The 27,850-nt window shown below is 43.9% G+C and overlaps 1 protein-coding gene across 5 annotated transcripts in view; it reads left to right on the plus strand.

The window, feature by feature from the left end:
* RNF180 (ring finger protein 180) overlaps window positions 1–27,850 on the plus strand; it is a 115,812-nt gene that overhangs the window by 18,639 nt on the left and 69,323 nt on the right. For all 5 annotated transcript variants that reach the window (XM_045022042.1, XM_045022046.1, XM_045022047.1 and 2 more), the window contains one exon: window positions 7,890–8,855. In XM_045022042.1, coding sequence (XP_044877977.1) covers window positions 7,890–8,855 — 966 coding nt within the window. The remainder of the gene's footprint in view (window positions 1–7,889; window positions 8,856–27,850) is intronic.

Raw genomic sequence — 27,850 nt, forward strand, 5'->3', positions numbered from 1 at the left:
GATTTCTGCCCCAGGCAGAAAAGAAAAGCGCCGCCCCCCCCCCCCAGCGGCGCGGAGCGGCGCCCTAGCCCCTGCCCCACTCCCGAGCAGCGCGGCCCTAGCCCCCCCCCCAGCGGCCCGAGCCCCCGCCCTCTCCCCCCCCCAGCGGCGGGGCCTGAGCCCCGAGCCCCGGCCTGCGCGAGCCCCCACCTCCCGAGCGGCGCGGCCCGGCCCTAGCCCCCTCCCGAGCGGCCCGGCCCGAGCTGCCTTAGCCCCCGCGCCCCTCCAGAGCGGCCCGAGACCCCGTCCTCCCTCCCTCCCCCCCGAGCGGCCCTGGCCCTAGCCCCCGCCCCCCTCCCGAGCGGCCCGGCCAGAGCCGCCTTAGCCCCCGCGCCCCTCCAGAGCGGCCCGAGACCCCGTCCTCCCTCCCTCCCCCGAGCGGCCCTGGCCCTAGCCCCCGCCCCCCTCCCGAGCGGCCCGGCCAGAGCCGCCTTAGCCCCCGCCCCCCTCCCGAGCGGCCCGAGACCCCGTCCCCGTCCCCCCCCCCCGAGCGGCCCTAACCCGCGGAGCACCGCCCTAGCCCCCGCCCCCCTCCCGAGCGGCGTATTTACATACTTACATATTTTATGTGTCAGTTGATTATATTATTCTAGCATATGATGACTGTTTTGCATTGTAAGTTACACCCACGTATGAAAAATATTGGACATAGGGTGTTTAAAAAATAAATACATTAGAGATGCTTACTACCGTTGTGTGGGCTGCACTAATGACTAATTTCAACAATAGGGTGACAGATGTTATAGGTTGTATCAACAACACTTATGGCATAAACACTAGTCAGCCAGGTGTAACATACTATACAAAGCTTGTGTATATTTTCAAGTTTGCCAGAAATTATTAAAAGAAAGAGGAGAGCTGCATTTCTAAGTGCGTGCAGATGTGAATTTTGGCTAACATAGCTGTTTGTAACATTCATCTGTGGTATTTTCTTGGCAAAGAAAATGAGTATTCAGAAAGCATGACCCTAACAGACCAGTAGACATGCTAACAATACTCTAAGGAAGCAACCTTGGAACACTGAACCTAACTCATAAAACAGTTATATCTTTGATACATATAAAAATACATACAGTGTGGAGCTGAAGTGGTTTTTTTCCCTGCATTTGAAATTTAAGTTTTTTCCCTGAAATTTCCCCCTTAAAATGAAGGTGCGTGTTATACGCCTGTGCGTGTTATACGCCGATAAATACGGTAGTTTTTAAGTGAGGTGAAACTTGGGGGTACGCAAGACAAATCAGGCTCCTGAGAGGGGTACAGTAGTCTGGAGAGGTTGAGAGCCATTGCATTAAGGTGCAATTGACATATAGTACTGTATTTGTTATTGTATTTATTTATTTGCATATATACTAATATATAGAAACAGGATCTTGTTCATTAAATTCATTAAAGTTTGTGAAGCATTCTGATAACCCATAGTGTTGCACAGCATAAGGAAGCCTATGAGGAAATTAATAATTCTGTCTTCAGAGCAGGGTTTGGATAGTGTTCAGTAAATAAGGCATGAGGCCACACATTGAACAATGAGGAGGAAACAAAATATTAAATAGCGGCTCATTAGATGAGTACCGTCCAATCTGTGCACTGAATAAGACATGGGTCTTTTATGAAAAAAAATAGTATGTGATCATGTAATTAAAGATTGTATCATAATATATATGCATAAAGGGAACAAATTAAGGTTGCACAGTCATTTCCTAATTTCAAGTGCTTGACTTTGTAACCTTAACAATGATCTTTTAACAGTTTTTTTGTGTGTAATTTCCTAGGTTTTAAAAAAAGTAGACAGAAAAAACAGTAATTCCATCATGTGGCATCATACTGACACTCACAAGATTAATCAACAGGGTTGGAGCCTTTAGTTCTTCTTCGAGTGCTTGCTCATGTCAATTCCATTTTAGGTGTGTGCGCGCCATGTGCACAGTTGTCAGAGACTTTTGCCTTAGCGGTATCAGTAGGGTCGGCTGTGGCAACCCCTTGAGTGCTGCACTCATGCATTGGTATATTAGGCGCTGCCAACCGTACGTACTCTCAGTTCCTTCTTACCACTTGTGATGATTGGTTGGAGCTCCTTGCCTTCTAGATCGCAAGAGCATTTGTGGTTCTTTACAGCCTTTGTTATCTTCTTTGTATATAGTTTGTAGGTACTTAGTTAGTTAAGTTAAGTGTTAGGTTAAGTTGGTAGTTAAGAGTCCCGGCTGGGACTTCACCCCAGAGCGGGGCATACCTCACTCTTCTGGCTTCAAACCATGCTCGTCATGCAACAGGCCGATGCCTATCAGTGCTCCCCATTACAGCTGGTTGAAGTGTTTGGGGGAATCCCATAGAAAGGACAAGTGTTGAATCCGTAAAAACTTTCAACCTGTAACCCAAAAGGAGTGGGCTGTCCGCTTGACGGCTCTCCTCCTGGAGGTTGCACTTCATCCTGCATCGGAGCACTCCCACTCGGACCCCACGCTGACCACTTTGGCATCGGTGCGGAGTGCACCACTTGCACGGGGTTGTGCCGGTCCCCTTACCACCGGTACTGGCGAGCTTCCTATCAGAGATTGCCTCAGCCCAGGTCACCCTCTCTCAGATGGTCTCCCAGACCTTGGTCCCTGCCTGGGCGAGGCTGCTCCTTGTCACGGCACTGGTCCCCTTCGCCCGGTACCATTCATTGGGCAGGCGCCATTCCTGGCCCTTGCCTCGCTGGTTGCAGACCAGAGTCAGTCAGCAGTCTCAGGCTTCGATGGCGTTGCCCTGGTTGGTGGAAGGGCAGTGGTCCAAGTCGGACTGGGAGTTCAGCTCTTCACCAAGAAGAGGTGATTCACCACTGACTCGTGAGACCAGTGCGTCACCCGCAGCGACAACATGGCACCAGGAACTGTGGCCCACTCAGTGGCTATATTAGAAACCGGTGGGCGTGCCAGTAATGCCGGTCCCGTGTTCCTGCCAGCCCTCCTGGCTGCTTCGGAGAGGAAGGGGGATGCTGCTCCTCCACAGATGGTGCAGTCATCATCGTCAGACCCGGATGAAGCGGTGGCAAATCACTCCCAAACAGGCAGTCCCCCCGATAACTTCAAGTGGCACTGGGCCTTCCTTAAAAGGGTGGCTGCTAACTTGAACCCACAGATTGAGGATGTCGTGGAGGAGTCCGACCACCTCTTTAACGTTATATCCTCCTCCATCCCGGCCCGGGTCGCACTGCCCGTCCACCTCGGGTCCTTAAAAATGCCAAATTGGTATGGCAAACCCCCTCTTCCATTCTGCCGGCTTCTAAGAAGATGGAAAAGAAGTATTACATCCCTGCAAAAGAGTTCGAATACCTCTACAGGCACCCTCCAGCGGTGTCATAAACATACAGCTAAGGGTAGCATAAAATCCCTCTTTACCCTGTAAAGGGTTAATTCCTCTTTTACCTGTAAAGGGTTAAGAAGCTCAAGTACCTGGCTGGCACCTGACCCAAAGGACCAATAAAGGGACAAGATACTTTCAAATCTGGGGGAGGGAAAGGCTTTTGTTCTGTCTGTTCCGTGCAGCTTTGGCTGGAGCAAGATCAAAGAAGCAAGCAATCCAACTCCTATAGAGTTAGTAAGTATTTAGCAAGGAAATGTGTTAGATTTACTTTTATTTTGGCTTGTGAATTTTCTCTGTGCTGAGAGGGAGGGTATTCCTGGTTTTCTTTTTGTAACTTTAAAGTTTTGCCCAGAGGGAAACCCTCTGTGTTTTGAATCTGTGAGATTATCTTCCATTCTAATCTTACCGAGGTACTCCTTTAACCTTTTTTCTTTAATTAAAATTGTTGTTTTAAGAACCTGATTGATTTTTCATTGTTTTAAGATCCAAGGGTTTGGGTCTGTGTTCACCTGTACCAATTGGTGAGGATATATTCTCAAGCCTCCCCAGGAAAGTGGGTGTAGGGGCTTGGGGAGTTATTCTCAAGCCTGCCCAGGAAAAGGGGTGTAGGGGTTTGAGGGGATAGTTGGGGAAAGTGGGGCTCCAAGTGACCCTCCCTATATGTTTGTTTAAATCACTTGGTGGTGGCAGTGTTACCTAATCCAAGGTACAAGGAAGGATCTGTGCCTTGGGGAGTTTTTAACCTAAGCTGGTAGAAATAAGTTTAGGGGGTCTTTCATGTGGGTCCCCACGTTTGTACCCTAGAGTTCAGAGTGGGGAGGGAACCTTGACAAGAGGTGTCACTGGTTGTGTCTGCTGTGAATGAAAGGGACAGGCAGGGCCATGTTAGTGGCACACCAAAGAACAAAGAAGCCAAGAGACTTGATTTATTTGTCAGAAAGATTTATTCAATGGCCAGCCTACAATTCAGGGTGTCTAACCACCAGGCTTTGTTAGGCAGATACAGTTTTAACCTGTGGGACTCCCTTAACAAGTTCAAAGAGGCCGTCCCACAAGATCGAGTCCAGGAGTTCGCCGCTTTGGTGGACAAGGGCACAGCAGTGGCGAGGGGAGCCCTCTAAATGGCTGGGATGCTACTGGCTCAGCAGCCAGGGTGGTCGCCTCGATGGTGGCCATGAGGTGCAGTTCCTGGTTGCAGTCCTCCAGGTTGTCCCAGGAGATGCAGGCCACTATTCAGGACCTCCCGGTTTGAGGGGGCGGATCTCTTCTCCAAGCTTACGGACTCAAGGCTCCATGGCTTTAAAGACTCCCGGGCCTCCCTCTGCTCCTTGGGCCTTCACACTCCTCAACAGGCCAGGAAGCCATGCTTTCCTCCATCTCCTCTGCCCCCATAGTCTAGGTCCTGGAGAACTCCCCAGTTGGGTTTCTACAGGAGAAAGGAGCGAGGTAAGGGGTCTAAGCGGTGACATCCATCATCTTCCCACCTGTCTGCTCAGCCTGACCCTCCCAGAAACCAGGGAGGCCAGAAGAAGTCATTTTGAGGGTACACTCGAGGATGACGCCCCAGTCACTTCACTGGATCCACCCTCCCTCTCTTTCCTTGACCGCCTCCGCCCCTTCCGATAAGCCTGGTCTCAGCTAACCTCGGACCGTTGGGTTACACCCTGCAGTTCATAGCTGACCCTCCCTCTCACCCCCCTCCCCGTCCCTCTGGAAGGTCGTGTTCCTGGTTGCAGTAACATCTGCCCACTGGGACTCTGAGATTAGGGCGTTCACTTTGGAACCGCCCTATATAGTCTTTTACAAAGACACGGTCCAGCTGAGGGTACACCTAGTTTTCCTGCCCAAGGTGGTCTCTCAGTTTCATACAAGCCAGGATATTCTATCTTTTTTCCAAAGCTGCATAAGTCAGAGGAGGAGGAGGAGGCATGTAGGCTGCATTCCTTCTACATGGAGAGAACCAAGCCATTCTGCAAATTGACACAATTGTTCACCATGATTGCCAACAGGATGAAAGGTCACCCAGTGTCCACTCAAAGAATTTCTTCTTGGATCACTGCCAGCATTCGCTACTGCTACGATCACGTGAAGGTGCCAGCCCCGGTGATTGTAACCACCCACTTGACCAGGGCACAGGCCTCTTCAGCAGCTTTTCTGGCTCAAGTGCCTATCCAGGACATCTGTAGGGTGGCTACCTGGTCGTTCGTCCACACATTCATGTCCCATTATGCACTTACCCAGCAGGCCCGGGACGATGCTGGCTTCGGCAGGGCAGTACTACAAGCCACTAAGCTATAAACTCCGAGCCCACCTCCAAGGATACTGCTTGTGAGTCACCTAGAATGGAATTGACATGAGCAAGCACTCGAAGAAAAAATGGTTACCTACCTTTTGTAATGGTTGTTCTTTGAGATGTGTTACTCATGTTCATTCCATTACCTGCCCTCCTACCCCTCTGTTGGAGTTGCTGGCAAGAAGCAACTGAGAGGATGTAGGGTTGGTGGCACCTAATATACCGACGCATGAGCGCAGAACTCAAAGGGGCACCACAGCTGATCCTACAGATACTGCTAAGGCAAAAGTCTCTGACAACTGTGCATGTGTGCGTGCACACACCTAGAATGGAATGGACATGAGCAACACATCTTGAAGAACAACAGTTACAAAAGATAGGTAACCATTTTATCTGTTGCACAGACTTCTGTCACTTCAGCTAACTGATAAGTCACATCAGCAGTAGGTTATCATCATCTGCATGGACTGGCACTAGAGGGGTGAGACAAAAACACTTTGTCACTGGGTTTCACAGATATTTGCTGACAGCAGAGAAATGGTGAACTCGGGGATATTGGGTTCCCATCCAGGCTCTACAGCGAAGTGTGCTCTAGTGGACACAGACCCTTCTGTCTGCTCCCTAAGCTTGACTGCTTTTGCCTGGTCACCACCAACCTGTTTCTGTCCGAGTCCCCTCTCTTCCTCAGCCCTGGTCCCAATCCGATGCTCCTTTGCCTAACCAGTCTCAGTCTCCATTCCTCAGGCTTCTCAACACTGTTCTGGTCTCTTTGCTCAGGCGGTCCTAGTAGTCCCTTGAGTTCCATCTGAGTTCCAGTCTACACCCACTCTCGCAGTCTGTAACCTTTCCTCCACTCCTGGTTCCTCATCCAATCTCTCTCCTCTCCCCCCTGGACTCCAGTTGTTTTCTCCCTTCCTGACTACTTTTCTTAGTTTTTTTGTCCAGCTAGTTCCAGTTGTCCCTCTGCAGCCTAACTCCTTATCAAAATCTGTCTCTCCTTTCACCTGCTCCCCAATTCTCCATCCTAATCTCTTCACTCCCCCTACTATAAAGCATGGGGGCACTAGAGCTTGTTAAAAACATTTCTGGAAACCTTTTCTTTAACATTACAAAACAATTTATTTTCCTTTAACCTCGTTCCCTGAAATGGCTATACCATTTTGGCTGAAACCTCCCAAAAAAATTCAGCCTGAGGCAAACACTAGTTATGGAAACTTTTTGCCCAAAGTTTGTCAGAGTTATAAACAACAGGCTGAATAATAGGAAGTGTCAGGCAACCTTAATAATAGGCAGTGCTACCAGCTCCTCTTATAATATAATTTTAGGTTCCTGAGTTAGAAATATCTAGCCTACATCTATAATGTTGTCTAATCAATTGGGCCTTAATCCTGCAAACACTAAAACGTATGTTACTTTACCCATACAAATAGCTCCATTGAATAAATTAATATATTAATTTGAACTACTCCATTCATGAGTAATGAATGTGCATGAGTGTTTGCAGGATTGGAGCTTTGGTATGTATTTCCCTTAAAAAAGAAGCAGTGACATAATAATGATAAAATATTGTTGATAATTTCACTTAATAACTCCATTTTAAAATTCACTGCTTAGAGAATGTGTTTTAGTACCTACAATGTTCAGCTTACCTTTACTGATGCCAGTTCTGCTATGGATTTATCATTTTCAGTGTATTTGCTTGTACCTTACATTGGTACTTAAAGTACAAAATAACTCTTTTGAATTTGTATGATAAGTGGAGCTTTTTTCATTTTTGTGGGAAATCTCTTCCCACTGTGTTTGGTTCACAAAAGGTGTATCAGCACTCAGAAAACTTAAGTGTGAAATTATACCTGCTAAGTCACCATTAGCTTTGTGGACTGATTTAATCATTTTAAAGAGCCTAATGTTTTATTAGAGTGAGGATGGTACTATATCACTATCTATAACATTTTCTAGGAATATTTAAGAATATTTTTAAGCAGCTATATTTTGAAATGTGTTGTCTTTCTAGAGGTTTTGGTTTTTTCCCCTCTATTTATAAAGGACAGTTTTCAAAGGTCTAGTTTGATTTATGTTTGGTTTTGTTTTTACTGTGCAGTCTGTTTTTTGTCTCACAAAACAAAAAGTGGACCCCTTTGTTGGAGGAAAAAATAATCTAGTGGTTACTTTCTTTTTTATTTACAATGATTTCGTTGTTTTTTTCTCTCATCTATAGGCGGAGTGGATGATTGGAAAACTGAACTGCCCATTCTGTGGTGCCCGTTTGGGAGGCTTTAACTTTGTCAGCAATACAAAATGTTCTTGTGGTCCGTTTGCAAATATACATCTCTGCAAGAGTCGGATTGATTATCAGCCAGCTTGTTCATTTAGATTAGCAAGATCATCAGTAAAACACATGTCACTTTGCAAAGTTCCATCTGGTTCTAACAACAAAATACAGCACAGCGTGACAGGTGGAACTTTGGGACCCAGAAATCAAGGGCTTTCATACATGGCCAAAAACACAAATGGTACTGGAAGATTAACAGAAGCACTTTGCCTAGAGGTGAGATCAGCCAGCTTTGAGATGAACAATAAAAAACTGCACTTCAAAGTGTTTAATAAAAAAAAAAGTCCTTCAGCTTCATGGCCTGTGAATGAGAGATGCACTATAAAAACTTGTCATAGAAAAACACACAGTTTGGATTTGAATATCAGAGAGAGACATGTTTTGTTGCCTTGTTTGTATGGCGTTTCCAGTAAGGGGCCTATTTATCACAGGCAAAATGAAACACAATCCATTTACCCAAGAGGTAGCTTGCAATTAGAGTCCAATAGAAATAATAATTCCTTTCAGGGCCTATATAATTCTGATACTGATGAGCTACCAAAAAAGTTTTCAGTTACTTCCTGCAATACATTAACCTGTAGAGAGACAGAACGTGACTGCAGTTTTGAAGCTTCTGATCAGTGTTCTGGGGATGCCACTGCTGACCAACTGCCTTTCATGATGGACCTCTCTTCATCTGTGAGTGCTGTAGAAGAGGACATTGGACAGCAGCACATCACATCTGTTGATCTTCTGCAGCCTGCTAATTTTTCCTTGGTTGCTGTCAATCAAAAGCTAAGCAAAAGAGAGAGAAACAAGTTGAAGAACTTGAGGAAAAAACAAAGAAAGCGGGAAAGGTGGCTTCAGAAGCAGGTGAGTGTATGAAAAATGACCCACACCTTTGCTTGTACAATTTGGTGTGTCAGTAAGAGAGGAGCTTGAAGAGACTTTTTTTTTAAATGTTGCCTTTTAGTGCCTGTGAAAGATTAATAGTACCGTCCAGGCATCATGAAAACAAAAGTTGTGGAACCTTCCTACATACTAGTTTTTTCCAGTTCAGTTTTTTCTCTACTGCAGCAATACCATTTTTGCCTACAGAACCACATTTTCATGAATGGAGATTGCTAGTCTAGTCAGTTTCTGTCACATTTCTTGTAGTTTTATGATATAGAAACAAATCTGCAGTAGTATTCTAATACCACAAAACTTACTTGATATGACCAAAGCAAACTTGAACCCAGTTCTTATAAATTGCAAGCACTGACTCTCAGGATTTCCTGACTACAAAGTTAACGTGACACACTTTTTCACAAGAGTAATAACCAGACAGGTAAAATTTGTAAAAGCTGTGTCAGAAGACTTACATTTAACTATTACTTATCATAAGATGATTATATATAACAATAGTAACAGATTATTTTCAATATGAGAGATAACAGCCTTTAAGAATTTTTAAAAATTGAAGGGGTCTGATTCTCTGCTCCCTTGCAGCTTTTGTGATATTTACCCATGTGCAAAGGGGGAATAAAATCCTACCATTGAGATCTGATAACATTTTACATTTGCTTTGTGCAGATGTGAATAGGGTGACCAGATGTCCCGATTTTATAGGGACAGTCCCAATATTTGGGGCTTTGTCTTATATAGGCGCCTATTACCCTCCACCCCCATCCCGCTTTTTCACACTTGCTGTCTGGTCACCCTATGTGTGAAAGACTACACAATGTGAAAGTCAGTAGAGAATTAGCCCCAAGAAGTTTGTTTTCATATGTAATCTTTACATTCTAACTATTTTTCCATTGAAAATATCTCACTGATGAATAAAGTATCCAGCTACACTCAACTCTTTCTGATTATTTTTTTTTAAATTATGTAATAGCAGTGTGAATGCGATTATAGTTTTCTATTTACTGAAACCATAAAAGGAAAGAACAGAATTAAAAGGTGAAACTATTTTTGTTGTACCAGGGATGGTCATGAGATGTTTTACAAAATGACCAGAAACAGGAATTATAACAAACAACAAAGTTATTGCTAGATCAGAGGAAATGAAGGAATGAGATTAATTATAATCTACTGTGTGATACAAATATTAATATAACGTCCGCCGTATAAAATTCAGGAAGGATTCTAAAACTTCCATCAGTAAAATAGCACATGCCTGATAAGAGGTAAAAATAGGTATTATTCATGTCAGAGAAATAGTATCTACTCAAGAAATCACTGCTGTTTTTATGGGGATATGTAATTTTAACAATGCTAGGTAGTGACATCATGCTACTATATTTCAGCTATGGAATGTAAAGCCACTGTAAACCCAATATTTAAGGAGTTAATAATTGATTGGTTTAAACTTCATAGTGCTTAAATTTGGTACACTGTTTTGAGTGTAAAATTATGATGTATAAACTATTTGAATAGGCTGTACTCTTTTAGTAGTAGATATCAAATGTAATATTAATTTCAGTAGTTTCAGATTTTTGTGTCTTGATTTTCTTTTAAGACAGTACTATACTCTGGAGTGAAATTCACCAGTTTGCCAGAGGGCCAGCACAAGGCCAAAGCACCACTCAGGCCCTACTCGTGAGGGCTTAAGTGGTATATAGGCCTTGCACTAATCCTCTGCACAAAGTGTATTTCACCCTTAATATATATACCATTGTATAGGCGTAATTTCATTCCAATTGGATTAGGTCCATGAGTCATTTAGACCCATTACAATACATTGTAAATGGAGCCAGTAGAATATCACAAAAACTCATATTAAAATCAATGAATTGATTTCAGAATTGGTACAGTGGAAAAAATCAATCTGGACAAATGACTATGCAGGTGCAGCTGCTGTGTTTCTAAGTTAAATACAGTGTTCCAACTTGTATCTGTGATGGGCCTTGGGACAAATCACAAGATTTTGCACTGTCCCATGAAACCTATCATATTATAGCTGCAATTTTATATTTCTTTCAAGGAGAGAATTCTCATTGCCATTATGTGACATTTTAAAATTTTTGTTTTGGCTTTAAAATACCTCTCTGAAATGAAGAAGAAAAAAAAAGCTATTAAAACTTTGAGTGGGATTTTCAAAGCTAACTGAGGGGATTTGGATGCCTATTTCCCATTAATTTAAATGTAGGTTAGGTATCCAAATCCCTGAGGTAGCTTTGAAAATCTCAGCCTTAATTGCTATTGTGCAAGGAGTCCAAAATGGCAGCTACTAGGACATTTTATGTGTGGAATTTCGCAGGTTCCAGAGTGCAAAACCACATAAGACCTACACAGCCACCGCACCTTTTAAAAGTAATGGCTGTTAAGTTTCTCTCTGCAATGTTTTGGTTTTTTTTTATTTCTACTTTGAGGGCTTGAATAAGGAGAAATACATTTACAAAATTATCTTTCCTTTTTTAACCCTCACCTCCCCAATTCCTCTCTGTTTATATATTTGATGCATCAGATGATGTTGTTACACATGATAAACATGTATTGAATGTACAAATTCAAAAGAAGGTATTTAGCGATATGTGTAAACAACATGTTTACTTTAACCGAGCTGGTTTTGGTCATATGTTATGTTTGTTTTTTGCATGGCATTGGTCCTCAATTATAGCCAAAATGTGATTTAGTATTTTAATTTTAATCTTAATATTTTTACATTTTACAGTGTAATACAATGAAAACACCAGTTTTTATTTTTAAAGGATTATCTGTATTATGGAAGTCTGACTGAAGCCTAGGTTATCACACCTCTCATCATAGGCGCCGACTCTGGGGCTGGAGCACTCATGGGAAAAAAAATGGTGGGTGCTCAGCACCCACTGGCAGCCCTGTCGATCAGCCCCTCCCCAGTGCCTCCTGCCCGCCAGTGATCAGCTATTCAGCGATGTGCAGGAGGCACTGGAGGGAAACTGGGAGGAGTGGGGGCAGGAAGAGGCGGAGCAAGGGTGGGGCGTGCTTGGGGAGGAGATAGAACAGGGCAGGAAGAGGCGGGGCGGGGGCAGAATGGGGGCAGGAAGGGGTGGGGAAGAGCGGGTGTGGGAAGAGGCAGGTGGGATTTGGGACCTTGGGGAAGGGGTGGAGTGTGATCAAGGCCTGGGTGGAGCAGGGATCGAGCATCCCCGGGGACAGCAGAAAGTCAGTATCTCTGCATCTAATGGTGTGATTGTAGCCACATAAATGGAAGCAGAATCAGTAATCAGCAGGATAAATATTAATTGGGAGGTTATGTTCAGTATAATCTGGGAAAAAACTAATTTTGTAATGTCCTTGAATAAATTATTTGTTAGTTACCAAATGTAGGCCTTGCTGGAGCCACTGACATGTCTATAAGTATGAACAAAAGTAGACTGTAAACCAAAGTAGGCCTTGTTAGAGTAGTAACAGTAGATGACCAAGCAAACACATTTCTGAGAGGATGTCGCAAGAATACACAGACCTCTTGTAAAGATAAGGCTGGGATGTCAGAATAATGGATGAGGATGTTTTGGTCAAACTATGAGATATGTGGTACAAGGGTGGTAACTAATATGGAATATAATATGTAACTTGTTTGTATCAATGTATAAAAGGAGAGTGGAAGAAGAGGAATCTTTGTATTGGTTAGGGGACATTATGTTGAATGAGCTGATACCTTGTCACGGGCATACATGCATTAGTGTGCTTATAACCAGTGAACCGTGGTACTGATACCATGCTTGTCTGAGTCTTCGCCACTGAACTGAGCCTGTGGTCTTTCTGTATGATTAACTTCGAAGTCTGCTGAGGCTGCAAGCTGTGCTAATGCGGATAACATTAGAGCTTCAGGAATAGCACAGAACCGATACAGAGATACAAAAATAACACCAGAAAACAAATTGTTTAGTTTTATATGTACTGTAAGGCTAATTTTCTTATTTAAGCTGGAGTACCTTTTATGTGAGTTTAGCAGGAAAGGCCATTTAAAATCAATACTCTAGATACTCAGGATGAAATTCTGGCCCCATTGAAGTCGATGGCAAAACTCCAGTTGACTTCAGTGGAGCCAGGATTTCACCCTCAGTACTCTAGTTTTCTCGAAAGTTACAAGCAATATTCACTTCTCAGTTTTAACATAAGTTTTGAGAAAGTGATGCCTAGTTTTAGTTTTTAACTTGTAATAATAGAGTTTACCAGCTAGGTCTTCATATCTTTGATGTGAATATGAAAGAAGAGGGATGGAATTATTTTGTTTCAAAAAGAGTGGGAATTATTATTGAAATCTGATCAGTAACATCACTGAGGATATTTCTTTTCAGTAGCTTGTCTGTAGATACTGTTATTCCACTGAAATCTCTTTTCTCAAAAATGCCTCACTTGAACACCCTCACATTTGGGCAAGAAACTTCTACTGCCACAGGTTAAACAATCAAAACTTGAAATGGAAATTGCTATGTTTTAGAGATTTTAGAAGGGGCCAAGATTGGGATAAAAAAGCAATGCAAATCTGGTTCTTTAGTTGTAGAAGCTATCACCTATCCATAGTTCTATTTTTTCGTTCATTTATAATTAGAATGGACGATATTTTTGGGCTGAAACAAAAACAAAATTTTGACATTTTCCAAATGAAACATTTTAATTTGAAATGACTTGACTTTTCTAAAGTTACTTTGATTTCATTAAAATATTAAGACTTTTTAAAATAACTCAGATAAAAAGAAATGTTTCATTTCAAATTGTACACAATGTTTCATTTAACCCCAAATCAAATATTTTAGAATTTTGGAATGGCCACCGAACCAAAAATATCAGTTATCTGCACATTTCTGGCTATAATAACATAGAGAGATTTTAAGGTATATCTGCTGAGTGGGAAAACTGAAAATTAGATTTCAATCTTAGTTCTATATTTTCTGACTTCAGAGTGCTTGATTTCTCAACCTTAATGTTGCATTAAGGCTAGTCTTATATGTGGAATATTTAAATGATCATTTATAAAATGTGCTTTTCAGGCTCTCTAATCATACATGGCAAGCTGTGCAGTCATCACACCCCTACCCCTGTGATATTACCTTCCCATAAGAGTTGGACTCAGAAGTGCAAACCACACTTACAGAAATACATGACCTAGTCCAACGTGTCACAAAACAATAAAATCCTCCCTCCTTACCATCACACCTCTTTCCAAGCCTGCCCCCCTAGTTAATCTGCAAACCCGGCCCTTCTTCCTAGGCTTCCTTCACTGACCCTACCATGTCACCCCACTTTGTACCACCCTACTTAGGACCAGAGGATGTGGGTAGTGCCACAAATGGACTTGTGTTTTGAACAATGAATTGTTCTGTAGTGTCTCAGTGCCATAATTTTGAGCTTGCTTGTTACCACATACTTAGCAATCAGATGATAAAAATTCACAAAAATGAAAGTGCATAAGCTTATAGGGGGTTGATTGAAAGAGGTTAGATCGGGAACATCTCACTGCCGTGCTCTTTGTGGGAATCTCTGCGTAGGACTTTTTCCTGATGTGAGGTGAATTTATCCTAATCCTTCTCTATACAAGTGTATTGTGTATTTCATTTTTATTTATTTTTAATTAAACCTTTTCCTCCCACTATCAGCTTGGGAGAGAGAGGATATATTTTCAGACTTTGGACAAATTCATCTGTAAATGCATAGGTTTATTCTCTGGATTTAGCCCATTGAAGGTAAGTGAATTTTTCCTGTGGTACACTGAGCCATCCCCACTGCAGCCGCTGGCCCCAGCACCTCACCTGTCTGATCTGTGCCACACTCAGCCCCCGACCTTCCAGTCCATCCTGCCCAAGTGCAGTGTCACTTCTCATTCCAGAGGGGGAAACGCGTTGCTGAAAGTGGGGCAAGGCTGGGTAGGCCTCCAAGACAGAGCCCTGGTGCAGGAGCCAGCCCCACAGCTGTTGTGAGAAGCAGCAGTGCTGGCTGCCGTACTGCCCAGTGTGCCCGCTCAGGTTTAACCCTGTGGCTGCAGGGCCAGACCTGAACGGTGCTGACGCCCTTCTTCCCCCTACCCCACCCTGAATACAGAGGTTCCAATGCCACTTACTCAGTTTTGGTCCTATGACAGAGGGACTGCAGGGCCAAACCTGAGTGTACGTAATGTGCATACGGCTTGTAGGTACCACTGCCAGCTATTGTGGTAAGCCAGACTATATCAATACATTTTGTGTGTTATAATGAGGTACATGTTACAGTGTTTATAATTGTGTTAAAATTCATCAGCCTTAAATCATAAGTAGTCTGTATAGAGAGTTCTGTGGAGGACTGCATAGAATGAGATGTAATGACTAAATTGTGTTTTTTAACAGCAGGGGGCACCAAACTTCCTCTAACTACAAAATGATGGAAAATTGTTAACTTCTATCAAAGAACAGCATACAGTATAGTTAAGGAACAGGTTTGGTACAGTACTGTATATTGTTAGCAAGGTAATAGAGTACAACAGTTACAGTATTTATTTCTAACAATCATATGTTTTAAGAATAACAGTGGTGCTTCTTACTGTTACTATAGCCAAGAATCTGCCAGCATTTCTATTATAAAATGTCTTTATTAAGGATCTTGTTATATATGTACTTATACCGAAAGCGGACCTTGGCCTGAAGCTTATGATAAAATGTCTAAAAGGGCTCATCCAGGGGACTGTCTTTTTGCCTTTCTGTAAATTTGATTTTATTTGGTTTTACAATTGTTTAGTTACAGAAAGAATATGTGGTTTGTTTAGAATTTACAGCATCTCATTGGAAAGGGTCATTGAAACTCAGGTCAAGGAAAAGTGTTGGGCTCTTGGCTTTAATTTATAACTTGACAACTGATATGTGTTTTTGTATCTCTTCAATAATATATTGAAGCTAAAAAGGGTCTGTCTTACAAAGATACATGTTGATCAATTTTTAAAAGGTTTATTTTCATTATGCTACTAATGTTAATTTAAACTCAGATTAAACAGGCAGATAAGAAATTATGACAGCTTTTAAAATGCAAACCTCGCAAGATGGTCTTGTGGTTAAGATGCTGGACTGGGACTCAGGATGACAATCTAAAATTTGGTCATTTTGGATGAACCAGAATCACCTCTACTGATGGGTACTGAAAGACTCTTGGTATCAGACTCTAGTTTCTTGCTGGTATTGAACCATTCCCTGACACAGACATGCTTTCTGGTGCCCACTCAAATGGGTAGACTCCCTGTCCCATATTCATGATCATCTACCCTATCTCTCCCCTGGACTATGATGAGGGAGCTCCTCTGACTGCCAGATTTCTGTTCAGGATTCACTCAATTTCCAGTCCAGAGCTGCCTCTCCCAACACCTTCTCCATAAAGGAATCCTCAAGGCACAGGCCACCCCTTGCTCCTCCTGGTCTGAGCATTCATGGGTGCCCGCTCCCTTCCCATATGAACCTCCCCACTGGTCATTCTGGGTTGCATGGGCTATCTGTAGGGAACAGTTCTCCTGAGCTCCTAGCTACACTCATAGATCTCTACCATTGGTCATCTCCTCAAAAGGAGTCTTTTGAGAGTCAGTGGATAGATGTAGCTTTTTATCAGCCCCTGCCACTAATCTCTCTTTCTCCTCACCTGATGATGCAGTGATGCCACCATCCCACTCAGACATCCATGATTTTAAGCAATATCGGGATCTCATGATATTGCAGATTCTCTCCAGATCCTGTTGGAAGAGATTAATGAGGTTTCAGCATAAACTGATTGACATCCTTCGTACTGCCTCCACTGATAAGATAACTGCCTCCAAACAAGGTTCTGCTTGAACTTGCAAAGACAATTTGACAGACTCCAACTACAATATCCTCTACTGCAAGAGAGCTGATAAAAACTACTATGTTCCCCTTAACGGATCAGAGTCCCTATATTCAACTTCATGCTCTTTGGTAGTTAATGCAGTCAGTGAATGTAATGAGCAACACCACTTTAAGATTCACCTATCATGATAAGGACCAAAAGAGGTTCGATTTGTTTGGCCATAAAAGTTATTATTCTGCTTCACTACAATTTAGAATCACCAGTAACAACTCCTGATGACAAAATACAACTACACCAACTATGGGAAGTTCAATGCCTTTATTGACCATCTGCCACGAGAGCAACTTCAGGCTCTCATCAATGCGGGCCAGTTGTTAGTGAGGACTTCTCTTCCAGCATCCCTGGAAGAAGCTTACATTGCAGCATGCTCAGTATCAACAGCAATTGATATGTGCTGTGTTTCTTAACATCAGTCATTGGGGATCCTAAGAGAGTCCACAATACTGTTGGGGATCTCTCCTTTGACAGATTCAAACTATTCAATGAATCCCCTGATGAGTCCTTGCACTCTTAAAAAAGATTCCAGGACTTCCCTTCAATCTGCAAATAAGAAAAAATTTAGCAAGTGACTAACAGCACAGATGTCTCGCCCCATTCACTTCCCAGTTGCCATGACCAACATGTCTCGGGCTTGGGTCCATAGGATTCATGGGAGCAGCCACACTCCAACCCTCCCTCTGTGACAAGTGACAGACGTGTCTCTCGTTGGATGGGGTGCTCATCATCACAGTCAAATCGTCCACTCAGTAATCCATTCCTCACATCAACTTACTGGAACTCAGAGCAGTCAGATAGGTCTGCACACACTTCCTACCTGTGATCAAAGGCTGATCTGTAAGAATATTGACAGATAACAGAGCCCCCTATATACTATATAAATTGCCAGGGAAGAGCAAGATCAGATTTTTGCTCAATATTAGAAAATAATCAACTGGAAAGACATACCCGCAAAAGTGGAAGAAGTTCCATCATTGGTGTTTTGAACAGCTCCTTCTGAATTTGAAGAACTCTGGGCTGTCTCTGAGTTCTGTTAGGGTTCATCCAGCAGCAATTACAGCTTTCCACTCCATAGTCAAAGGGCTCTCAGTCTTCATGCACCCCACCACCTCTCAATTTATTAAAGGATTATCAAACCTTTTCCCCCATGCTAGACAACCTTAGTCTGGCATGGGATTTAAATTTGGTCCTTAATTCCCTGATGAGGCCTCCCTTCGAACCACTGGCTAAGTGTGTCCCCGTCTACACCTCTCCATGAAAATTGCATTCTTACAGCCTATTACCTCTGCTAGAAGAACTGGAGAATCAGGATCTTAATGGCTGACCCTCCCTACACCACCTTTTATAATGAAAAGGTATCTTTCTGGACATAGCCCTGCTTTTTGCCTATGGTCACCTCAGACTTCCACATTAACCAGGTCACTAAGCTTCCAGTTTGTACCAGAAGCATCTCCAAATTAGAGAGGAAGCTGCTTGTCATACCCTAGATGTCAGAAGAGTCTGAGCCTTTTATTTAGAAAGGACACAACCGTTTAGGGCCTCCCCCAGACTGTTTGTCTCTTTCACATACAGAGTTAGAGGGTAGCATTCTGATATATTTTATACACGCTTCTTTAAAAGTCAAACATGGACCCGGGAAAATTCCTTTTTTCAAACATTGTTTGGGATTAGGTCATGATATAAAATTTGGCAAAATGTTTACATACCACACTTCTAATCTTATGAGGAGCTGAGCATCCTCAACTCCTATTGAAGTAAATAGGAGTTGGGGCACTTGGCATTTCATAGGAGTGGGCTTCAAAAGAAACAGCTTGATTTTAAAAAAGGATTTGCTAAACTTTAAGAGCACACATTTTTGGTCAGTAATAGTTTTCTTTTTGGCTCTGGGAGTAGTTCTTTTTTCTGTGACCCTTCTTAATTTGGGAGGCACTGCATGCTTCTTGCATACAGAACAGAGTTGTTATAAGTGGAGAAAAGAGCTCAACAGATGGTAAAAAGAAAATCTGCAGTACTAAATGAATTTTGTAGAAGGAGTGTTTTTGCAGAAGTACTTGTAATTTGATTGTGTGCCAACAAATGAATGTTACTGTTCTCAGTAGTGTATAATTTATGAGAAATCATTTTGAATAATTTTTCATTGTTTTGAGGCTTGGTTTTCAGATCTGGGCTCTATTTTTGTAGGCATAATTTTGTACACTCAATTCCTGCATACTTTCTCCAAGCAAGTCACTGCAGGTTCACAAGTGTGTGTGCATAACATTTAATAAACAAAATTCCATTCACAAAAATGGAGGCATGGCTTGAAATCCACGAGGTAACTGGAACATATCAAGACTGAGATAATATGTCTTTGAATACATACATGTGTAGCTTCTTTGTATCGCTTGCTTTTTTGTTTTTTTGGTTTTTTGATGTGATGATTTTGAAGTTAAACTGCATTATTCTCCAGAATTACTGTTTCAAATAATGGGCCAAATGAACACCTGGTGTAATTCCAATGATAGGCTTTGTTATATTTCTTATGTATATATTTTCAGTAGTTGTGCAGGTGGTACGGAGTCTTGCCATTAGAGCAGGAGCTCAGAGAGGCATTTTGTGTAGTGTATGCTAACCTTTTGGGGGGTTGCATTGTGTGCTCCTCTTTGTGGCAGGCCACATTTGCTGTCTGCAATGGCCCTGTTTCCTTGCTGCCCCTTTCTGGGATAGTTTAGCATTGCTAACTCACTGCTGCTCTTGTCATCAGAATAGCAGAAATAATGCAGTTGTGCCCAGCACTGCACAGGTTGGGTGGAAGACTCCATCATCTGCCACCTTGCAGGGTGTAGTGGGTTGCCCAAGAGCCAGGACATTTGGCAGCGGTGAGTTTGAGCAGCACCAGATGGAACTTGCAGGGGCAGGGTGTGTAGGTGAGTCCTTGCCACCCAATGTAGCAACGGGTGTCTGTAGGGGGGACTTTGGTGGGGTTCAGCGATCTGGCTCACTTTTCCCCTTGGGGGACTTACATGGGGCAGGGGAGGTTGGACCTAGCAGGGAAATAAATAGACCTGGGGGAGGATCAGGAATCCTTAGAGATGTCTGGAGTACACACACCTTTTGTAGATGCTAATGGTATTACACAGCTGCTGCAAGCTAACCTGCAGTTATTTCAGCAGCTGGGAGCACACATGGGTGTGGGTAGTAATGGAAGCCCAGCATGGTCCCGAGTTTGGGAGACAGGCAATAGGTGGGCTCGACCCCTCTCCAGAGGATGGGAGCCCCTAATGGTGGGAGATTTCTGGGCATCTTTCGAATCACCCATTAACAGAGACTGTAAATTCGTGAGATAGAATTGCTGCCCCAAGGGTTGCTGCGGCGGGGGTGTGTGTGGCAAAAATGCACTGAGGGTGCTCCAACAGTCAGTCATGAGGATGATAGGGTTGCTAACCTAATGGGAGTTCACCTGGCCAGTAGCACTAGGGATAAAATTTTGAGAGGTGACTATGTAGACATATTATCTTTGTTGCACAGGGAAGTACTGACAGACAGTAAGCCAGGACAGAGCAAGCAGGACAATGAAAAATCTGAGCAGCCAGGGGTAGCTAGAGCATGGGAAAATTGGGAGGCTGCCTTCCTGATCTATACAGGAGTTATTGCAGAGGCTTACCCAGACAGAAGCCCAGCATTGTTTGAATATATGGTTATAATCAGATGGTTATATAATATATTTGGGGCATGTCTTGGTTTAATTATGATTAACAGTTTAGACTGAGGGCGACAACACAAATTGGGATCCGGTGGGACATACCACATCATACGCTGGGGTTGGAATGGAATGGATAACACCACAGCAAGCCCAGCAAAGGCCTGAGGCGTGTAATGACATTTGCTAGGCATTCAATGAAAGTGATTGTTTTCAAAGCATCTGCAAATTCAGGCATGCTTGCAAAATGTGCTTTGGGACTCATATAGCCAGGGCCGGCTCCAGGCACCAGCTTATCAAGCAGGTGCTTGGGGCGGCAACTCCGGAGCAGGGCGGTACTTACAGGTATTTGGTGGCAATTTGGCGGAGGGTCCCTCACTCCCGCTCGGAGCGAAGGACCTCCCGCTGAATTGCTGCAGATCGCAATCGCAGCTTTTTTTTTTTTTTTGGCTGCTTGGGGCGGCAAAACCCCTGGAGCCGGCCCTGCATATAGCCTATTTTTGACAGAGCAATAAGAGAATATTGTAGTGGGGGAATGGGCTGGGGGATAGGTCAGATGCCACTCACAGGCCCATGGGGCATTAGCAGAGTATGGGGGACAAAACACAGGGAGGCATGGAGGGTGAGCTGAAAGCAGTGAGTTGGACAAGGGCACTATCCTCAGTTAAGACGGAGATTTTAAGGGTGCTCCTTTGGAATGACCCTAACAAAGTAGTTGGGGCATATTTGTGGGATGAGTTTATTGTGTGATTTAGCATCCTCTATATGGAGAAAAGAAGTCATGTGATGTCTGAAAATGTGAAGTCCTTGGTGGGGATGTGCCATATTGTAAAGAAAAAGATTACATGGGAATTAAATGAGAATAGTGTAGCAAGGTCATTCAATCAATTATGTATACAGAACTTATGGATTTGTCCCCCTTCGGTTGGTCCCTAGGAAGACTCCAGGTGAATATTGATTAATTCATTACCTGTCATACCCACAGGGTAGCTCAGTTAACAATGGAATAGATCCAGTTTTGTGTTCTATGGGCTATTCCTCTACTGATGAGGTCATGCACATGGTTAGGTCTTGAGGCCCAGGGCAATGATGGCTAAGTGTGATATCAGTTATGCTGTTTGACTGCTGCCAGTGCATCCATCAGACTTCAATCTTTTGGGTTTCTTTTTTAAGGAACAATTTTTATGTTCATAAAGCTACACCCTACAGGGGATGTGAAATATCCTGTTTGGCATTAGAAAAAATGTAGTACCTTGCTACACTGAACAAAAAATGGTCTAAAATGTACTGTTTGCTATACATTTTTTAGACTATATTTTGTTCGCAAGCAGGGCGAAGTTGGACAAGTATGTTAACCTGTTGGACACTTTTCAGGCCTTTGCTAAAAAATTGGGGGGTTTTCCTATCAGAGTTAAAACCAGAGGGACCTTCCACTACACTGACCTACCTGTGAAACGAGTTAGGTACAAAGGCTGCCATATTGCAGCTCCCTCAGGATAAGCTTCAGGAGCTACTGAGCTTGCTTAGGAGAGGTATAGGGGGCCAAGAGAGTTACACTTGGTGAGCTGCAATCTATTAATGCACACCTTAACTTTGCCTGCTGGGTGGTGGCCCAGGGCAGATATTCTGTGCCTGGCTGGCAGTGGCCACTACAGGCATAGCAAGACCTCACCATTTTATGAGAATTACTAGAGAGTGGAAAGAGGATTTGGAGTTGTGGAAACAGTTTCTGAGCCATTTTAATGGTGTATTGTTATGGAGAGAGGAATGGTTACTGGAGGCTGATTTTAAATCAGCTTGGGTGCTTTGGGAGCTATGCGTTTTGGGGTATTTTACCAACGCAGTTGTGTACCCAGCAATGGCCCACCACCTGAATGTAAAAAGAGATAGTGCAGGGCATGATGTTTCTGGAATTTTTTTCCCATTTTGGTTGCAGTGGTTGCTTGGGGGAACAGAGTTTGCTAATAAAGAGTAGGAGTACTTCTTTTTGTGGATACAGACTAACACGGCTGCTACTCTGAAAGCTAATAAAGAGTGTGTTTCTGGTGTGACAACATGGTGGTGGTATGTTGTTACTCGCCAGTCCTCCAGATCACACAGGGTCATGAGGTTGGTAAGGGATAGTGTTTCAGCCTTAATATCTGTTCCTCTTCCAAGGATGTGCTTGAGGTTGATAAGAGCATAGCAGACGCATTGATTCATTTGCAGATGGACAGATTTTGGGAGGTGGCACCAGGAGCCAGCAAGGAATCTTAGTGGATGCTGCTAGCACTATGTAACCTTGGCGTATGATCAATGTCAGTGTAGCAGCGTTAGCGCAGAGGTTGGTGACTCTGCAAGTGTTGCGGCACTATGAGAGAAGTTTTAATAAGTTTGTGCAATTTCAGATCTAGAAGCCCAGTCACCTATGTGGCCTCTATGTGGCCCATTACAGAGGAACATGTGCTCCATAGTTAAGAATGCCAGTCTTAGGCCACCGGAGATGGTGTCAGTTATCAACCCTTATGTTTGTCAGTAGACTGAAGATTTACCCAGATCCTTGCAGCAGTTTCTTAGTTTGAAGGTTTCTAGCGGGGTGGTCACAATCCACTGGAGCCAGGGAGGATACATGTCCCATCATAGTTGATATGCTTAGGGATCTGTATTGATCCTGGAGAACGTACGTTGCTGTGGACAGGAGGTGGTGGTGTTCAGGGTAGCATTTCTGGACTAGTATGTTTTAGAGCTTTTAGGCTCAACGAGTTAGTACCTGGGTCCTATAGGGATTCTTCTGGAAGGGCCTTGGAAGGAGAGAGAGACACTGGGAGGGGCAAACGGTTATATTAAACTCGCAGAAGTCAAATACAGATCAAGGAGGCCAGGATGAATCCATAATCTTACAAGCAGGGTGGTGAGCCCTGTGGAGGCTTTGAGGGCATATGTGGCGATAAGACTGGGAAGGTACGGGCCCCTCTTTATGCACTGTGACAGGAGGGCCCTCACATACCAGTTTGTTACAGGTTGTGGCTCCCAACCCAAGAATTTAGTTCCCACCCATTCAGGATTGGGGAAGAGACAGCAGTAGCTAAGCTGAGTATGGGGGCTAGAGCAATTCAGGCAATTGGGCCTTGGCATTCAGAAGCAATCAGAATGTATGTGAGAGCCGAGGTGGGAAATCAGTGTTAATTTTCTGTTGTGTTTTCATTCCAGAGGCAGGAAGACAGGCCAGGCAGGCAGTGGTGTGGTTCTGCAGACACAGTATTGCTTACTGAGCCCACAGGTGGGATCCCAGGTTGTCTGAGGGTTTGCAGGTGGGGCTCAGTGATGAAGCAGTTCTGAGCTGGCGAGGAAGGAGGGGCATGTTATGGGACCAGCTGATGCCTCTTCTTTATACTATGGGAGCCCGTGAGTGGGCAGCAGAAATAATTGTGGTGCCCCTAGGGAAAATGATCTGGGAACATGTAAAGGGGTAGTCTTAATGCTAAGAGGAGCTTGGGGCAGACCTTGGAACATTTCCCAGGAGTAAAAATTGGTAGGACATGCTGCAGTGCAGGGTGTGACTGGGAGCTGTGAAGCCCCCTCGGGTCGACAAGGCTGGGAGGTGTGTGAATAGGGAGGTGGCCAAATTTATGGGAGTCATAGCATGTTAGTAATTTCACATCCCAACATAGCATAAGGGGCACCATAATTATTCAGGGAGAATGGGGTTCACCTGTCAGACTTGGGGCTGACATGTTTTGTCGATATTAAAGGGGGCATTAGGAGATGTCTGGGAACCCAGCTAGGTGTGGGGGGAGGCAGCCAAGCTAATTGCTGGCACCTCCTTGTGGCGGCTGTCCAGTGAAGGTACTCCATAGGGAAGGGATACAGTGATCAGATAAATAGCTTGGTAAAGGATTTAGAGTTGTTTGTTAAAGAAATGGAAATGAGGGTTTGTGGCTTATATGACTGGCCCAGCAGGGAGTCAACTCCCCCCTCCTTTATAGCCCACCTTTAATCCTCATGCAAGGGTGGTGGTGCTCAGGTCCCAGCAGTGAGTTGGCTGGGAAACAGGATGGAAAGGGGGATGCTGAGGAAGCCCCCTGGGTAGATTTTTAAATGATCGTGGAGTTATCTGCACTGTATACTTTTATATGCCAGGTACTCCCAAACAGTTAATAATAAAGTTGCAGACTAATTAAAGCACATCCAGTATTTCCTGTCCTCCTTCCGTTATAGCCAGATGATAAATAGTTTTGTAGTAACTAAAGTACCTGTGAATTTTATTTAGACTCAGTCACTTTCCTTGGAATCTACACTAACAAACGTTCAGACCTGGGCATTCCACAATTACACTGAGTGGGAAACAGTCTTTTTACAAAAGGATAATATTAATTTTTACATTTCCTTAAAAATTACCACTTTGTGCAAACTGTGAATAATCACTGGGAATTGTAAGAAACTGCAAGCATCAATAGGATACCAGACAATAAAACAGAAAAATCATGTAAAAATTAATAGCAGCTGTAAATTTGATAATATAGTAGCGGTTCCTAGAGTGGAATAATTTAAAATAGCAAATTACTGGAGAGGAATTGTTGCATATGCCACTGGAAAAGACTACAGATATGTTGCATGGTAGTCTGCATCTCACAATTAAATGTGCTGTCAATAAGGTGAACTAATTAAATGGAGTCTGGATATGATTAATCTAATGATCCTGTACAGCACAATAATATATTTATCTTATACATCTGGCATTAAACAAATGAAAAAGGTTATTGCTTAGCAATTTATCCATAGTAGCAGAGGAGACATTTTCAAATTAGGCCTTTGACTATAAGATAACTGCAGCCCTTTTCCCATAAAAGATTTGGTACTTTTAATTGAAGCAGTGATGACAAGATAAATTTTGGCGTGGTGATTTGTTTGAATTCAGTTGTCAAAAATAATTATTATACATGTTTTTTAGTAATAGTCTAGCTGCTTTTGTGCAAACCTAATCAAAATATGTTCTAAATATGCATGCAGTAACTGCATTTTTTCATGAGGTTTTTTTTTTCTGTGTATGCCTTCATTTGTGTTTTTGACTTTTCATAAAGGTATATGCACTTCTGAGTATGCCATAGTCTGTTTATTTGCTATTTTATATGTTTGTTTTCTTTTAGATGTATGAAGTATAGAGAAATCATAGCTCAAAACAAGGAAGGACTTCAGTACTTACTAAGATTCAAAAGCTATACAACAGCAGGGAAAGTTTTCATTTGCAAAACCTTCCAGTGAAAAGTCTTGGTTAGTAACAGATTTTCACATTTATGTTAAGTTCCAGGTCTCTCAACCGCTTGTGAAATACTTTAAAATTACTTACAAGATAGTATCTGTTTCCTCTGGGAAATAGGTAAAATTCAGTCAGAGGTATGTAAGTACCTGTCAGAAGACCCTGAGCTGCTAAGGATAAGTCAAATAAATATGTAGTCTGGGTACTAAAATTAAGCACCTCATTGTAAGGTACTAAGGCCTGGATCCTCAAAGGTACTTGTAGTTGCAATACCTAACTTTTAGTTGCGTAGAAAATCACAGGAACAACAATGTAATCCACAAAATGTCACTTAGATGCTGAGACTCCCTGTACTTTGAATGAGGAGCGATAGGGCCTTGAAAGTGTGATCTACAAAAGTCAGCACACTTGATAGGGAAATATCTAAGTTAGCCAATAGGAGATGCTGATGACTGGGGTGTATCTTAAGGCCCAACCTTTTCATGGAGTTAGGCGTCTATGTTCAGACTGCAAGGAAGTGCTTATCTCTGCTTGCAGTTCACAGCCTGAAAACCCTCTCCTGGAGTCAGGAGGCTTAGGGGCCTATGTCATTTCTTGTGAGAATGAGTTAGACATCTGTTTCATTCCACACAATATTGCCAGAGGAGGTGGTGGTGATGCTGAACTTTTAGCTCAGTCTTTAGAGCGCTTACCTAGGAGATAAGAAACACAGGTTCAGTTCTGCCTGAGAGGGACAAAAGAGGTGGGAGGCATTTGTTCAAATCCTTTCTCCCCCTCAGGCAGAATTGAACCTAGGTTTTCCACCCAGGGCCAGCTTTAGGAAATGCGGGGCCCAATTCAAACATTTTTGGTGGGGCCCCGGCAGGGATGACTTAAAAAAAAAAAAAAAGTAAAAAAAAAAAGCTTTTCATTTCTTAGCAACTGTTTCCCTATAAAAAGTTCTGATTTAAGGGATGTGCCACAGTATGTTTTTTTTGTACCGATAGGGTTTCCATACATCCGTATTTTCCTCCCGGATGGCGATTTAAGAGCCAAAAAGCCTGACATGTCTGGGAAAATAAGGATGTATGTTAACCCTACCTAAAGTTCTTTTTTTAAGAAGATGGGCCTGAACTAGAAATGAGCTTTGTTTTACATGTGTGGGTCCACGCCACTCCCTGGGGGTGTGCTAGGGTGACCAGATGTCCCGATTTTATAGGGACACTCCCAATTTTGGGGTCTTTTTCTTATATAGGATCCTATTACCTCCCACCCCCTGTCCCAATTTTTCATACTTGCTATCTGGTCACCCTAGGGTGTGCACATGTGTGGGTCCCAGCTGCTCCCTGCCTCCCTCATTGAAGCAGATGTGCAGGGTTACTGCCCTGGGAACTGCAGGGCAGCAGTGGACATGGGGCTGGCTGGAGGCAGGGCAGGAGCTGACTGGAGGTAGGGTCTGGTTGCAGGCAGGGCAAGGGGTGCAGGGCTGGCTGGAGACGGGTGTGTGGGGTGGGCTGTCTGGCTTCAGGGAGGGCCAAAGGGGTGTGTGGCATGGGTTGGCAGGGCTGGAGACAGAGGAGTGCGTGAGTGGCTGGCTTCAGGCAGGGGGTGTGGCAGGGGTTGGCTGGAGACAGGACAGGAGGTGCGGGGCTGGTGCGAGCAGGACGGGGTGCGGGGCTGGTGCGGGCAGGACAGGGGGTGCGGCAGGGGATGGCTGGAGATGGGCTGGCTGTGGGCAGGGGGTGCGGGGCTGGCTGGAGACAGGCTGGTGCGGGGCTGGAGGCAGGGCAGGGGATTCAGGGCTGGCTGGAGACGGGCTGGCTGTGGGCAGGGGGTGCAGGGCTGGCTGCAGACAGGAGCTGGTGCAGGCAAGGCAGGGGGTGCGGGGCTGGTGTGGGTAGGGAGTGCAGCAGGGGCTAGCTGCGGGCAGGGGGTGCAGGGCTGGCTGCAGACAGGAGCTGGTGCAGGCAGGGCAGGGAGTGCAGCAGGGGCTGGGTGCAGGCAGGGAGTGCAGGTACAGGGGGTACAGCCCGCCCTGTACGGTGAGTGCCCCCTCCTCTGCCCTCCCCCACCAGGGTAGTAGCAGCAGCCCGGGGCTCGGGGGCTATTTAAAGGGCCCGGGGCTCCCTTGCTTCTACTGTCCCAGCCCTTTAAATAGCCACGGGAGCCCTG

The sequence above is a fragment of the Mauremys mutica genome, chromosome 6 (genome assembly GCF_020497125.1).
Source record: "Mauremys mutica isolate MM-2020 ecotype Southern chromosome 6, ASM2049712v1, whole genome shotgun sequence".
In the NCBI taxonomy this organism is placed as follows: domain Eukaryota; kingdom Metazoa; phylum Chordata; order Testudines; family Geoemydidae; genus Mauremys; species Mauremys mutica.